The 16,323-nt window shown below is 34.9% G+C and overlaps 1 protein-coding gene and 1 long non-coding RNA gene across 7 annotated transcripts in view; both read left to right on the forward strand.

Annotated features, from left to right (window-relative positions):
- The first annotated feature begins 1,935 nt into the window (after positions 1-1,935).
- LOC110664588 (uncharacterized) overlaps positions 1,936-16,323 on the forward strand; it is a 55,915-nt gene continuing 41,527 nt past the window's right edge. For 2 of the 6 annotated variants that reach the window (XM_021824322.2, XM_058136277.1), the window contains exons 1-7: positions 1,937-2,094; positions 2,635-2,923; positions 3,021-3,089; positions 3,322-3,459; positions 3,547-3,664; positions 6,007-6,089; positions 6,288-6,383. In XM_021824322.2, the coding sequence (XP_021680014.2) occupies positions 1,979-2,094; positions 2,635-2,923; positions 3,021-3,089; positions 3,322-3,459; positions 3,547-3,664; positions 6,007-6,089; positions 6,288-6,383 (909 nt within the window). In that variant the 5' untranslated portion in view covers positions 1,937-1,978. Of the gene's footprint in view, positions 2,095-2,634; positions 2,924-3,020; positions 3,090-3,321; positions 3,460-3,546; positions 3,665-6,006; positions 6,090-6,287; positions 6,384-7,223; positions 7,393-7,522; positions 7,666-7,739; positions 7,827-16,323 lie in introns of all 6 variants that reach the window. The other 4 variants (XM_021824320.2, XM_058136275.1, XM_021824319.2 and 1 more) reach the window with 4 other exon arrangements.
- Positions 8,396-11,208, forward strand: LOC110664590 (uncharacterized). Its single transcript, XR_002496699.2, has 3 exons — positions 8,396-9,773; positions 9,885-9,938; positions 10,082-11,208. It is a non-coding gene; the product is annotated as an uncharacterized LOC110664590 (long non-coding RNA).

Raw genomic sequence — 16,323 nt, forward strand, 5'->3', positions numbered from 1 at the left:
AGTCACATCTTCAAGTGAAATGATCAAAATAACCCTCATCGGGTTATAGTCCATCTTTTTTTCATAGTACCCGATGAGTCCTTAAGTTTTGACTCACTTAATTGTATCTTTTTCCTTTTTATTTCTTTGATTTCCAAATTTCTAATAATTTCTAAATAGTTCCTTTATTAAGGTCTTCATAGGGTCCCACATAAATTTAGGGTAGCAACTGAAATTATAGTCGCTTCCCGTGTAGGTTATTCATAGCCGGGACCTAAGCTCATTTCACTTATTTGTGCTTCATTACTCTCATTTTTATCCATCCTCATTTGATTTTTGTCAGTTTTATTTATGACTCCTCTATGTGATTTAAGTATAGTTCTAGACATCCTAACTGTCCGGACAGACATTAATTATCGAAACAGTAGAACATATGGTGCTACTTAGTATGAGGGTGTTACAATTTGTATTCTCGTATTCACTTCAAATTTTCTATTCAATAAACCATACTTTCTCCTCTAGTTTCTCTTGACTAAAGGTTATAACTTTGAATTTTTTAATTTAACAACTTCTAGCTATTGATATGACTATTTAAAAGTGGAAAGACAAAAAGTTGAACAAAAGATATGGAGGATAGTTTCCTCACCTTTGTAGCCAATTCTTCCTCCTTGATTGAACTCATCGATTAATACGCTAAAATGAAAAAAAATATATAAACTTATCTCTCGCAACTGCCACGTTGGAGCTTCTTAAGGAGAGTTTGGCTTTCAAATTATTTATTTTTAATTTTTCTTTATTGTAATTAATAACCCTTTATTAATCATGTAAGTTGTATTTAAAATTAATATATATTATAATGAATAATTAATATATTTAAATTAATTCTTGTTTAATTCTTTTTGTATGTAAATTAATAAAAAAATTATTTTTTTAATATTTTATTTTTTCTTTAAATTATTTAAGTTATATTTAAGATACCACTTTAAAATCATTCTATTTGGTTTTGTAAAATTATTTCTTCTGTCTAATACTCACATTCTTAAAATCAATACATATATTGCAACTCATATAATTAATTAATAAAACAAAAGGACTGTTTTTATCATAACATGCTTGTTATTCAATTATCATAATTGTTGCTATCATTTAAAATTAAAAAAATTAACTTAATATTATAATTATAGTTAAAATTTACAAAAAATGTAATTATATTTTTTCATTTAAATTTGAATATTTTTATGATTATTTATTTTCTAATTATCACGATGACGCTTTTGCATATAGTTTTTTATTTAATTATTTCATTATTTTTATAAATGATGATATATTTAAATTATATTTTAACTAATTTGTTTTTCCATAGAAAAGATTAAAAAAGTGAAAGGAAATTAAAAATCTAAGTTAGATATATAAAAGTTAAAAATAAAGTATTAAATAATTAAATTATATAAATAAATGTTAAAAAATTAATAAAATAATAAAATTTAAATTAAAAAAAATAATTTTTATTAAATTTATGCATAGCATAAATGTTTACCTAATTATGACTATAAAATAGGTGAGAGACAAAGGAAGAAGGAAAAGAGAAGAGAGAATGACTTGCTTAAAGTTATCCTTTTATTGGATATGAACCTACAACGTAAAAAGAGATTTAGTTTTCACAACTTTTTTGATATTTAAGTTAGCAAACTAAATAATAATTTATAATTTTCAATTTTAAAAAAATATTATTTAAAATATAATTAAAAATAATTTGAAAATTTATATAATTAATTTAAAATTTTTAATTTTTGAGAGTTTTTAAATTAAAAAAAGATTGCCCCGTCATTGAATTCGGATCCAACTATTTAGAGATAAATAAGTTAAAAAGCTCAAGCCACGTGGCCGTCAAAACTTTGGCATCAAGTTCCTTTGTTCTCTCTGAATTAGGAGATATTAAAATAGTAAAAATAAATAAAAGAAATTTGCAGAATATACTAGTACTTCATCAGCTCCACCAATGGAACAAGCACTACGTGTACCAACACTGCAAATCTTTAGCACCATTCATTCTCAGCTTCCTCCTCTTCGCTCTATCTTCACTCTCACAACATTTTCAAAATTTCGATCATTCAGGTTTTGATATTTTCTTTTCACTTTTCTTTGATTGTTTCATTTCAAGTCTGCAATATCATTCATCAATCATCTATTTCTGCATTCTAATTTTGATTCTGAAAATTTAACTTCAGTTTCATATGCATGCGCCCAGTAGAAACTCTATTTTCTTAGTTCATCTTGTAGATATATTCAAAGGTGGTAGTTGTCTAGTGGGAGTAATGGGTTTCAATTTACACGCTTATTTTTTGGTTTTCTATTCATCTATTTGTTTGGTTTTATCAAATTCCGCTGATTCTTGATCCTGTCTATCATAAATATGGGTTGCAGAATTTTGTAATTCCTATGCATGCACCCAGTAGAGATTCTATTTTTGAATTCATCATCTTGTATTAGTGGGCCTGGCCTATTGGGATCATGGTTCAATTCAGCCACATAATTTTTTTTTTTTTTGGAATAATCTACTTGTTTGGTTGAATGGAATTCGGCTGATTCTTTATCCAATTATCGTAAATTTGGGTTGGGGAATACTGTAATTCTTATTCTATTTTTGGCACGAAGAAAGAAGAGGCTCAGACTCAGTACGAAGTTCGCATTGGAATCTAAAATGGCCGGTCATGAAGGGAAGACAGTTACTTCTGATGTCAAATCAGGGAATATGATTTTTGAACCTATCCTGGAAGATGGAGTTTTCCGATTTGATTGTCCTGGAGATGATAGACTGGCTGCATATCCCAGTCTTTCATTCATCAATTCTAAAGATAGGGACACATCAATCATCAGTCATTCTGTTCCTTCATATATCCCTACTTTTGAATGTGTTTTAGGACAGCAGATTGTCAAGCTTGAGGTTGGTTATTGATAGTTTTCCCATATTTGTACCCTCTACTTGTTAAATTTAAAATTAATGAGAATGATTTTTTTTTTTCTTTTTCTACCTGGTTTAGCTTCCCAGTGGTACGTCCTTTTATGGAACTGGAGAAGTTAGTGGACCACTTGAGCGGACAGGGAAGAGAGTAAGTCATTTTAATTCATATGCCATCTCCACTCTTGGATTAGAGCCATCACACTCATATAGAGTTCTCAAATGAGCTCTAGTATTTAGGGACTCCCAGTACCGCAAGCCCAATGATCCCCTTTTTGTATTCATAACAAAAAAAAAAAGGGCTTTCAAATACAAACCAGATTCGGAATTCTAGGGCATGATCTACTTTATCTGAATATAAGCAGTTTCATTTTAAAATGTAGGTTTTCGCATGGAACACAGATGCATGGGGTTACGGTCCTGGAACTACATCCTTGTATCAATCACATCCTTGGGTGCTAGCTATTACTCCAAATGGAGAAGCAATGGGTGTTCTTGCTGACACCACACTGCGTTGTGAGGTAATGTGACTTGTAGCAAAGCTGTTTAAATATCTTTAGGTAAGCCCTTATATTTTTTTTATCTAATTTACTGCCAACCATAAGCAGGTTGATCTGAGGAAGGAATCAATAATTCAATTCATTGCTTCAGCCTCATATCCTATCATTACGTTTGGTCCATTTGCTTCACCCACAGCTGTCCTGAAATCTTTTTCTCATGCAATTGGTAATTTAGTTGAGACTATTAGCTTTTCCTCTGCGAATATAATCAGTCCTCTTTTTGTGTGCATGTTGTGTTGGGTTTGTTATTAGATTTATATAGCTTGTGGAATGGATTTTAACCTTAAAAATTGACTGAGAAATTTTGTGGTGACTAAATTTGATTTGTTTTGTGCTAGTGGATGCATACCCCCACACACCCACGAACATCAGTTTGCACTAGGCATTTATATCAGTTTGCAATCATATTGATACAAGAAAACCCTGTATGCAAACGTGATGGGTTGTAAAATCTGCAATAAGGGGAAGGGAAATTAGGGAAAAAAGAAAGAATGAAATGCCTCAGACATCTATCAGTTTTCAACTGTCTTTGTCTGAGAAAATGTTATATGTTACAAATATGACTTCTGTGCATATGGTTCTGCCCTTCCCTCTGTTATTGGCAATGAGAAGTGTGGAAAGTCTACCCTTTATATATATATATATATATATATATATATATTGGTGTGGGAGAAGTTCACAAAAGATAGAGTGGTGTATCGAGACATTGTACTTCTTTGGAAGGAAAAATAAAGACTCTAATCTAATGTAAGCAGAGGCAGATTTAAATGGGGGCATAGGAGCAACTGACTCCACTGGCCTCCACCTCCCCTCTATATTTTCATTTTTTTTTTTTTTAATAATTTTTTGGGATTGCCTGTAGTGAATGATCTCACTTGCCTCCATTGATCATGTAAATTTATCATGTATAATCATTGCTTTTATGAGGTTGCCTCCACTAAATTACCCGCTTTTGTCCTATAAAATTATAAGTATGTCCATACCTAAATCAAATAGCTATAATTTTTAGTACTCAAATATATATGTAGGTGCACAGGCCCCACTGGAAAACTTTTCTGGATCCACCACTGCATGTAAGGATATCAGGACCTAGTAGGAAGCAGGTTGGTTTGTGGGTTAAAAACCAATCATCACAAGGACAGTTAATTGAAGGCCTAGAGTGAGTTTAGTAGCTTTTAAAGCTAATTCACAAACTTTAAGAGCATAAAATGCTGTTTGTAGAGAAACTTTACTTTCTCTACTCAAGGTTATGTTTAAAGCAAGGGTGTTTGTAAGCAGAACCTTTAAAGTGCTGTTGAATGAGGATCCCAGTGCCTGTAGCAGCCATAAGGATTGTAGGCAAGCTTTTTAAACAACTGCCAATACATAATGTATCGGTCATTGTGTATCAAAATTTTAGCCCTGTGATCCCGTATTTGCTGTTTTGGTATTGGAGTTTGCAATCACATTGAATGGTTCTTTTCCATCATAACAACCTTAATATTTTCTGCTCACCATGACATAGAGGTTGTAATGGCTGGGTAGCAAAGCAGGAAGTAAAGAAGAAGGAGAAGGAGAAGGAGAAGAGGGGGGTGGGGGGGGGGGGGGGGGTGGCGCTGGGTGGTTGGGGGGTGTGGGGAGGGGTGGGGTTGTGGAGGGGTGGGGGGTGCGGGAGGAGGGGGGGGGGGGGGGGGGGGCGGGTGTTAAGTACTTAGGTGGTGTATCTGGATGCAGAGGTGGCATATGAGTGGGTTTTAGGTGGTTATGGGTTAGGTTGTAAAGGACTAATATAAGCAATTTATTATCCATTTAAAATATTATGGGTGCCCATGCCAATTTAACCCAAATCAAACCTTATCTTTGGTGATAAATTAGTGGTGGTGCTGTGGTGGTGGCAGCAGCTATTGATTGGTTTGTTTTGATTTGTTTAATAGCTATTTAGTTGCCACCCCTATGTTGATAGAAGGAAGGACGGTGCTTTGAGAATTTGGAAAGAGTTTACATTCAAAGTTTCAAACATTAATTGGTTGTGTATTAGTAGACAATATATGTGGGTGTATGGTGCGTAGCTGTTATGATAGGAGTAAAAATGGAGTGGGGGCTGCACTATTATTGGATTTATATTGTTTCAATCTCTCTCTCTCCTCTCCTCTCCTCTTTTCCATGTTTCCTCTTATAGCCTAATTTCTAATTATAAAGAACCTTAATGCATAGTCCTCAGCTTTTTTTGGTTAAACATAAATATAAGATTGGTATTTGCAAATTTTGTCATAGCACAACAATTAATGATAGTAGTGGGGAAAAAAGGAAGAGGGGTTTTGGGGGGGGGGGGGGGGAGAAGAAGAGAGGGTGTCATGTCAAACATAGATCATGGCATTTTTATCTAATTGTAGAAAAAACAAGATTATTCTTGCATGATAAGTATTACTCAAAGCAATAAACAAATTGAAAACCTGTGTAGTTTTAGGTAACTTGTTCGTTTTTCTGTTTTATTTTTGTTAGTGATTTATGTTGTATATTTGTCTTCAGGAACTGTTTTTATGCCTCCAAAGTGGTCCTTAGGTTATCAACAATGTCGATGGAGCTATGATTCTGATACGAGGGTTCGTGAGGTAGGGTTTTGAAGCATTTATGCTGTCAATATGTTGACCACTATGGGGTTTGAAGCTGCATTTTTTCCCCTTTTTCTTATATGTGGGAGGACAATTTTTAATGTTTCCCTTTTGCAAAGTTTTGTCTATTCCTTTTACTATTGACCTTTGATGGTGAGACATCATATATCCTTTTTTCGTTGTGGAGCGCTTTTGCAGATTGCCAAAACATTTAGGACGAACGGCATTCCTTGTGATGTCATATGGATGGACATTGACTACATGGATGGCTTTCGCTGTTTCACATTTGACCAGGCATGTTTCCTTTAAATCTTTTGGATAATAAATTCATTGCCATTTAAATTGAAATTTTAGGTTACTCTATAGCTAAACACCTCCTTTTTGTCCCTAAATAAGCTCAATGAGGTTATTCTTTCCTTGCCTCATTGCTTTTTGCTACACATTCACTACTAGACAACATGAATGCAATATTTTTTTTTTTTTGCCAATTATAGATGATCACCATTCAATTCTAGAATGAGGAATGATATTTTTCCATGGAACATTTTTGTGGCTTGCATTATCCTAATCTTGATAGTCAAGCCTATGGACTAAATTCCCACGATAACAAATACATGCAACACATGCTCGTAGAGATATGCATAGATATATCATATACAAATATGTGGAATGATATTCATGTTTCCAATAAAAATTAGATTCTTGAGTATTATTGTATGGCTGAGGCTATTTATAGACTCCAAAATTGAACCGTGCCTTGCAAATTAATAATTCACGTCTTGGGATGCAAATAAACCAAAGGTGCATTATTCAAGTCTTTAAAGGAAGCCATTTTGGTGCAAGCATCTAAGTAGTCAGATATTCAAGTCACCCTTCCTAGTTCTTACAACTCTGCTATATTGGGGTAATACTGGTTTATGGACATTTTGTAAGCCATTAATAGTTATCTCCTCTTCTGAATGCATTTACTTATGTGCGTTTGCAATTTTATTAGTTGTTGTCTTTTGCTAAATTCACTAAGAATTAAGAATGATCTTTTGAATGGAGCATATTGGCATGAAAAGAAATGCATTTTCTATGATAAGCTAGCAATAGTCAATCTTGATTGGGAAATTTTATTGTGAAATATTTTAGGAACGTTTTCCAGATCCACAATCTTTGGCGAAAGATCTCCATGATATAGGTTTTAAAGCAATATGGATGCTTGATCCTGGTATCAAATGCGAAGAAGGTTATTTTGTGTATGATAGTGGAAATAAAGGTGATGTTTGGATTCAAAGAGCAGATGGAAGACCATTTATTGGTGTGCTTCTAGTTTTCATTTAGAAATTAACTCATCTTTTTGCATCCCCCCTCCCCAAAAAATAAATAAATAAATAAATAAAAACTAAGAAAAAGAAATGTTTAGTTATTGTTTTCTTATCCATTTTTAGGGGAGGTGTGGCCTGGGCCTTGTGTTTTCCCAGACTTCACACAATCAAAAGTTCGCTCCTGGTGGGCTAGTCTAGTTAAAGATTTCATTTCTAATGGTATTGATGGCATATGGAATGATATGAATGAGCCAGCTATTTTTAAGGTGATTCTCATTGTGACTTTCTTATTGCTTGCAATCTCTTCAATGGTGCTTGGCCTTATTATTTCACTTTTCAGACAGTGACAAAGACAATGCCTGAAAAAAATATTCATCGAGGAGATGATGAACTTGGAGGCTGTCAAGAGCACTCGTACTATCACAATGTATTCATCATGTGCTTTTCTCTTGTTTTCTATTAAAAAAAGAATGCTTTCTATTGGAATTTAAAAATAGTTCCATGAAATTTTTATTTGTATTTACTGTTGGTAACTAGATTATTATATATATTTAAATGGAACCAAAGTGCCTTTTCACCTTTTTTTTATTTGTATTTTTTGTTGATAACCATATTATTATATGAAACGAAACTGAGAATTTAGAGAAATAGAGAAAAAGAAAGAAAGGAGATTTTAAGGAAAAATAAGCTTGTTTAATCCTTTCAAGCTATGACTGTATATATATGTTGGAATCCCTTAATTAGTGCATTAGCTGTAAATTAGAATGTGTTGAAATCCCTTAATTAGTGCATTAGTTATAAATTAGAATGTAAATTAGTGATATTAGGGATATTTGTATTTATTAGCTTTTATTTTCTTTCCTATTAAGGCTATAGCATTTGTGTATAAATTTGAATCATTGTAACACTGTGAAATACATCAAAAAATTCTTCAATTCTCTCTAATCTCAACATGGTATCAGAGCCTTAGCCATTTTATCTTTTTTTTTTTTTTTTTTTTTTGTTTTTTTGCAGAGAGAAAACAGTGAGAAATAGTTAGGGTTTGTGTGGGTAAGCCTTGAAAGTGGGTCTGTTGAGGGAGGTAGTTGTCACCGCCCCTTTAGGAAGGAAGAGAACCTCGTCGCCGGTCCTCGCCTGGATTCTCGCTAGTGCATGATCCCATGCGCTGACAGAAGCTTTCCGCCTCGTGTGCATGAGCCGAGGAGTGAGCTAGTTCCTGGTCAATTTTTCCGGCAGCATTTTTTTTTTTCGACGACATCCCTAGTGTACCGCGCCTCTGCTCAGCCTATTCCTATCTCTTGGTTTGCAATTTTGTTTTTGGGTATTTGTCTTTTGCCTATTGTTTCTTTTAATCAGTTCTCTGAATCATGTCTGATGCAAAAAATTGAGTAGTTGAAGGGAAAATCACTACTAAAACTAAAAATCTCTCATTAATTATTAGCCCCGTAAAGCTTGATGGGACAAATTACCTTGCATGGTTTAGATCGTGTCTCCTTTTTATTCAAGCTAGAGGGTTGCTGGGTTATCTTACTGGAGATAAGCAAAAACCAGAAAAGTCTGCTTCTACCTACAGTCAATGGGAGTAAGAAAATTCTCTTATCATGTCATGGCTTATCAATTCCATGCAACCACGTATAGCTCATGGGTATTTACTGTTGAATAGTGTAGCTGCCATTTGGAGTGCAGTTTCTCAGACCTATTCTCAAGTTTGGAACGATGCATAAGTGTATGAACTTCGAAATAAGGTTCATGGTATAAAACAGGGTGAGCTAACTATTGTTCAATATTATGCAGAATTGAGTGGTCTATGGCAGAAATTGGAAGTTTACTAGGACTTTTAGGCCTCATGTCCTGTAGATGCTGTTAAATTTTAGAAGTTGGTTGAGAAAGAGCGGATCTATGATTTTCTTGCTGGGTTGAATATAGAATATGATCAAATTAGGGTCCAAGTGCTTGGGAAGGATCCTTTACCTACCTTATGACAGACATACTCTTATGTTCAGTAGGAAGAGAGCAGGAGGAGTGCCATGATTCATTCTATGTCTGTTGATAAGGCAGGGCAAGTTGTTAATTCCTCACGTGAACAGTCACATGGTTCATCAGATAAGGATCAACTACATTGTGACTATTGTGGAAAAAACCGGCTACTAAGGAACATTGTTGGAAATTGCATGGACGCCCCACTAAAGGGCATGGAGGAAAAAAGATGGGCTTTACTAGATCACAAGCTAATATATCTGGGCTGTGAATCTGTCTGAAGATACTACCACCACTGAGATGTTTTCCAATAAAGAGGTACAGACTCTAAGGCGTTTGCTATCACAACTTGAATCGCAATCCACCACAGTTGCCTCTTCTAACTTCGTCAACTCAGGTAATGCTTTTCTTGTAAATTTTAATAATTCTTTTTGGGTTATAGATTCTGGAGCAAACAAGCATATGACAGGCTCTAAAAATAAATTCATATCCTATTCTTTATGTTCAGGAAAAGAAAAAGTTCACACTGTGGATGGATCCTTATCTAGTGTTTCTGGAATAGGTTCTGTTAAATGCACCTCTAATATAAGTCTTAGTTATGTTTTACATATGCCTAGCTTTCCTATTAACCTCTTGTCTGTCAGTTCAATCACAAAAGCTCTAAACTGCAAAATTGAATTTTTCCCAACTCACTGTGTATTTCAGGAATTGACTGCAGAGAGAACGATTGGCAGTGGTAGATTGCAAGATGGGCTATATCTCTTGAATAATTATATTGGCCAGGCCATGTTGGGGCAATCTATGGGTGCTGAGGAACAAATTATCATGTGGCATAAGAGATTATGACATCCTTCATTTACTGTGTTAGAAAAACTTTATCATTTTCTGTTTAAACAATGCAAAACTGAATTGTTAGTATATGATACTTGTGAGTTTGCTAAACACACTAGACAATCTTATCCTACAATAAATAATAAGGTTTCAGTTCCTTTTATGACTATCTATTCTGATGTATGAGGGCCTACTCAAACTGTGTCTTTATCGAGCTACAGATGGTTTGTGACCTTTATTGATTGTTGCAGTAGGTTAACTTGGGTATATTTGATGAAAGGGAAAAATGAAGTTTTCTCTTGTTTCCAGCAGTTCCATAAAATGATTAGTACACAGTTTGATGCTCATGTTAAAATATTGAGAACTGATAATGGTACAGAATATATGAATGGAGTCTTTCAGGAGTATTTGAAGGCACATGGGGTTTTACATCAGACTTGTTGTGTTAATACGAGTTCCCAAAATGGAGTATCTAAGAGAAAAAATAGACACTTACTTGAGGTTGCTAGGTTTCTTATATTTACCATGAATGTTCCTAAACCTTACTGGGGGGATGCTATTCTTTCTAATGCATATCTTATTAACAGGATGCCTCTTCGGACATTGGAGTTTAGAGTCCTTTAGAGGTTTTGCAGGGTAAAAATTCATATATCATTCCTCCAAAAGTATTTGGTTGTGTTTGCTTTGTTCATAAATTTAATAGTGGGAAATTAGAACCCCTAGCCCTGAAATGTGTTTTTGTTGGTTATTCTAGTACTCAGAAGGGATATAGGTGTTATCATTCTCCTTTACAAAAATATTTTGTGAGTATGGACGTTACCTTCAGAGAATCTGAATCTTATTTCCATCCACCTCTTTAGGCCCATAGGAAGGAAGAGGTGTATTTTCCTTCATCCTCATCCTCTCCCAACCCTCATTTCAGGGGGAGAATCTGGGTTTAGAGCCTATACCTAACAATGAAACTCAGGGAGAGTTACCTAAATCTCGAGAAAGACTAAAAAGGCCAGATTTAAGAACATATAATCGATGAAACAAGACAGATATAGCCATCGAGCAAGAGATTGCTAATCAATCGGAATCCTCGGAGTAGAACCATCAACTAAAGTAACAGTAGAGGAAGTGAGATTAGATTGAAAAACAGATAGAAGACTAGAATTACCTGTCATGTGATCTGTCGCACCAGAATCAATAACCCATTTGGATGAGGAAGACACAATACATGTAGTGGATTTATCTGAATCAGCAATCGCAGTGATAGGGGAACTGGTAGGCTTTAGAGATGCCTGATACTGGGAAAACTGTGCAAAATCCTCTGCAGATACCAAAATAGTTTTCTCAGAGGAGGATATAGTAGAATCCTCTGCTGGCATATTTGCCATCTGTGATCGCTGATTTTTCCTCTGAAGTTGCGGACAATTATATTTTGTATGGCCAGGCTCATGGCAATAATAACAAATGACTCTTCTTGAGTCCTGATTAGAACTAGCCTCTCCATTACGCTGATTACTTCTGTTGCCAGTAATTCCTTCTCTACTTCCTTTTCTATTACTCTGTTGTCCATTTGGATTACGGCTAATAAGAGCATTACTGGCAGGCTGTGAAGATTAGGTACTCTCTGTACGAAGGACCCGTGTGAACGTTTCATGCAAAGAGAAAATCTCAGAACTGGAGAGAATCTGAGATTTAGCAGGCTCATACTCTGAAGGAAGGTCTACAAAAAAATTCATAGCAGTCAGTTGCTCCCGTTGGGCCTGCTGAACTTTCACATCAGGATTAAAAGGCAACAATACATTAAGTTCCTCATATACCCGTTTAAAATCCATAAAATAAGTCGTGAGAGACTTATGCTCTTTCTCAGTATGGTAAAATGCCTTACAAACATCATAAATATGGTAGATATTCCTTTTACCAGAATATAGAAAATCTAAGTAATCCATCAATTCCTTACCAAATTCATAGTGATTAATTAAACTAATTACCTTACTGTGAATTGAGTTCCGAAGCTGCAAAAATAACCGATCATCCTCCCTTAGCCAAGTTTGTAGTGTATCATCCGTAGGTGGATCTTTAGTAAGGTGATCATCCTTATCAATGCTACGCAAATAGATCCTAACAGTCTTACTCCACTCCAGGTAATTCGAACCATTAAGTTTGTGTTCCGTGATCTTAGTCATCACTGGAATCACATCAGAAATAACATTCTTATTGTCTGCCATTTATTGAGACAAAGAAAACTAACCGAAATGCTAATCCAAAGTGCTTACAGCAACAAAATAACCAAAAATCACAAATCAAGCAAATACAGAAATAGGATCTGACAACCAAACCTCAGAAGTCCTTTAATGGTATACTGGATCAGGCAACAACACACAGTGGTGGAATGAGGAGGTTGAGGCGACGCCGGCGATGTTGATCGGAGTCGAAACGGCCGGTCGGCGGCCAAAGTCTCTCCTGAGCTGGGTGGTGAGAACAAATAGTCACCCTAGATAGATGACCTGCTCTGATACTATGTAGAAAGAGATGATTATCCTTAATTTCAATTAATCTGTACATGGGTATATATATACAATTGATTCCTATAATTTTGTTCTACTAATTAGGAAGAAATCCTAAATAAGAAATCCTAAATAGAAATACAGAATACAGAATAGGAAGAATAGGAATAGGAGGAGATGTGGAAATGAAAGTTTGGTTAATGGTATTTGGTAAAAAATGTGAAGAAGTCTCGAAAAAGGTTACATCTGCTGAAGCAAAATATTTATGGTAGTTGAATCATAGCATTTGTAGCCTTTTTGAATATGAGAGTACCTTAGGAAAACACATTTGATAGATTTTGGTTGAAGTTTGTCTTTTCCTGGAGTGAGATTGTGAACAAAACTGGTACAATCAAAGACACGCAATGAAGGAGGAAAAGGATTTTGATATGGATGGAGAACTAAATGAGGACTTTGATTCTGCAAAATAGAAGAAGACATATGATTAATCAAATAGCAATCAATAAGGACAACATTCCCCCAAAAACGAAGGGGTACATGATGATGAAGGAGCAAAGTATGAGCTGTTTCAATTAGATGTTTATTTTTACGCTCAACTACTCCATTTTGTTGAGGAGTACGGGCGTAAGAAGACTGATGACTGATACCCGGAGAAGACATAAAGGTTTGAAAAGGAAGAGAAGAATATTTTCGTGCATTATCACTGTGCAACACTTTAATAGAAAAGCCAAATTGAGTATGTATCTCAGCACAAAATTTTTAAAAGATAGAAAGCAACTCAAAATAATTTTTCATTAAAAATAACTAAGTGCAACGAGAATATTCATCAATAAAGGTGACAAAATAATGAAAAACCAAAGTTAAATTGACTCAACTTGGACACCATATATCTAAATGAACAATGTCAAACATGGATGCAATCCGATTATTAAGTCTTTTTGGAAAAGAAGAACGTGTTTGTTTGCTAAGTTGATAAGACTCACAATTTAAAAAGGATAAGTGAGAAAGAGAAGGAACTAGTTTTTGGAATTTGGATATATTTGGGTGACCCAAATAATTATGAAGACTAGAAGTGGCATCAGAAGTAAAGGCAACATGAGACTTTGAGCTAGAGAGATGATACAGTCCTTGTAACTCATGGCCAGTGTTATCAAGGCAACAGGGAACCCTATGGCCTTAGGCGAGAGACGAGGCGAGGCCTTTTTGAAGCAAAGTGCCATAGTCTAAATTGTCTAATATATATGTGTGTGTGTGTGTATACTTTTAACATAAAAATTCACACTTTTAACTAGTTTGATAAGTAAAAAAATGCATATTAAAAGGAAAAAAAAAAAAATTATTTGCATTGTTTCTATACTTAACTCAACTAAGCCTTTATCCCAAAAAATTGGGGTCAGCCATATGGATTATCTTTCTCCACTCTAAACGATTTTGGGTTAAATCCTCGTAAATGTGTAATGTTTCTAGGTCATGTTGTGCTATTCTTTTCAGGTCAGTTTAGGTCTAACCCTTCTTTTCTTTCTATCATCTAACCTAATGTGCTCTACTTGTCTAACTGGAGCCTCTGTATGTCTACACTTCATATGATCAAATCACCTCAATCTCCCTTCTCTCAACTTATCCTCAATTGGCACTACTACTTCCTTTTCTCTAATACTCTCGTTACAGATTTTATCTAGTCTAGTATGGCGACTCATCCACCTTAACATTCTCATCTTCGTAACTCTTATCTTAGACACATACGACTCATTCAGTGCCCAATACTCACTACTATATAACATGGCAAGTCGTATGGTGTACGGTAAAATTTTTCTTTCAACTTATTGGGAATCTTACGATCACATAAAACTCCCGTGGCACGTCTCCACTTCAACTATCCGGCTTTAATCCTATGACTAACATCCTCCTCACATCACTTATCTACTTCAAAAAGGACTGACCCGAGATATTTAAAGTGATTACTTTGGGATAGTACCACTCCATCCAAACTAACTCCTTTCCTATTATTAGTTCGGCCTTCACTGAGCTTGCAATGCGTGTATTCTGTTTTAGTTCTACTTAGCTTAAAGCCCTTTGATTCTAGAGTACTTCTCCAAAGCTCTAACTTTCTATTGTCTCCTTATCTCGTCTCATCTATCAGAACTATATCATCTGCAAACATCATGCACCAAGGGATACTCTCTTCTATATGTTTCGTCAATTCATCTAAAACTAATGTAAAAAGGTAGGGGCTTACAGCTGAACCTTAGTGTAATCCAACTGAGATAGGAAAATCTCTTTTGTCCCCTCTCACTGTGCGCACAATAGTAGTTGCTCCTTCATACATATCTTTCAACACTTGTATGTACCTAATAGATATCCTCTTTTATTCTATCACTCTTCATAAGACATATCTTGGAACACTATCATAAGCCTTCTCCAAATCGATAAAAATAATGTGTAGATCTTTCTTCATATCTTTATATTTCTCTATCAAGCTTCTAATGAGAAAGATCGCTTCCATAGTTGAACTACTGGGCATGAAGCCAAATTGATTGGGGGAGATAGAAGTGTCATGACGTAGTCGATGTTCCAGAACTCTCTCCCACAACTTCATAGTATGACTCATGAGTTTAATTTTCATATAGTTTGAACAACTCTGTATGTCTCCCTTATTTTTAAAAATGGGTATTAAAATACTCATTCTCTATTCATCAGACATTTTCTTTGAGTTTAGAATCTTATTAAACAATTTAGTCAACCATGCCACTCCCATATCTCCCAAACACTTCCACACTTCAATTGGTATTCCATCGGGTTCACAAGCTTTACCTACTTCATTCTCTTAAGTTATTCCTTTACTTCTAAAGATCTAATCTTTCTAGTATAATTTACATTCTTTTCTATTGCTCTGTAGTCTATATTCACGCTATTATCATTTTGACTATTATTAAAAAGATCATCAAAATAATTTCTCCATCTTTCTTTAATGTCCTCATCTTTCACAAATACTTTTCCTTCTTTATCCTTAATGCACTTAACTTGATTGGGATCTTGACATTTCTTTTCTCTCCTCCTTGCTAATCTATAAATATCTTTCTCCCCTTCTTTAGTTCTAAGTTTATCATACAACTTTTCAAAGGCCTGCGCTCTTGCTTGACTAACTGCCTTTTTTGCCTCTTTTTTTATTATCTTGTACTGTTTATATGCCTTATTATTATCACACTTATGTAATTTCTTATATCATTCCCTCTTTCTCTTCACTGCTTTTTGTACTTCCTCATTCCACCACCATCTCTCTTTTGAGGGTGGTCCATGTCCTCTAGACTCTCCAAGTACTTTTCTAGCTACTTCTCTAATCTTTGATGCCATCTGTATCCACATACCATTGGCCTCCACATCTAGCTTTCATGCTTCAGACTCGAGAAGCTCATTTTGAACTTCACTTGCTTTACTCCTTTCAACTCCTACCACTTTGGTCGAGCTACATTATTTCTTCTAACCTTACTTGAATTGTTTTTAAACTTGACATCCAAGACCATTACCTGATGTTGGCTTGTTAAAGCCTCTCCCGGAATGACCTTACAATCTTTGCATAGAGCTCTATTTGTCTTCCTAGTTAAGAGGAAGTCAATTTGGCTT

This window comes from Hevea brasiliensis, chromosome 15 (assembly GCF_030052815.1).
Source record: "Hevea brasiliensis isolate MT/VB/25A 57/8 chromosome 15, ASM3005281v1, whole genome shotgun sequence".
NCBI classification, from domain to species: domain Eukaryota; kingdom Viridiplantae; phylum Streptophyta; class Magnoliopsida; order Malpighiales; family Euphorbiaceae; genus Hevea; species Hevea brasiliensis.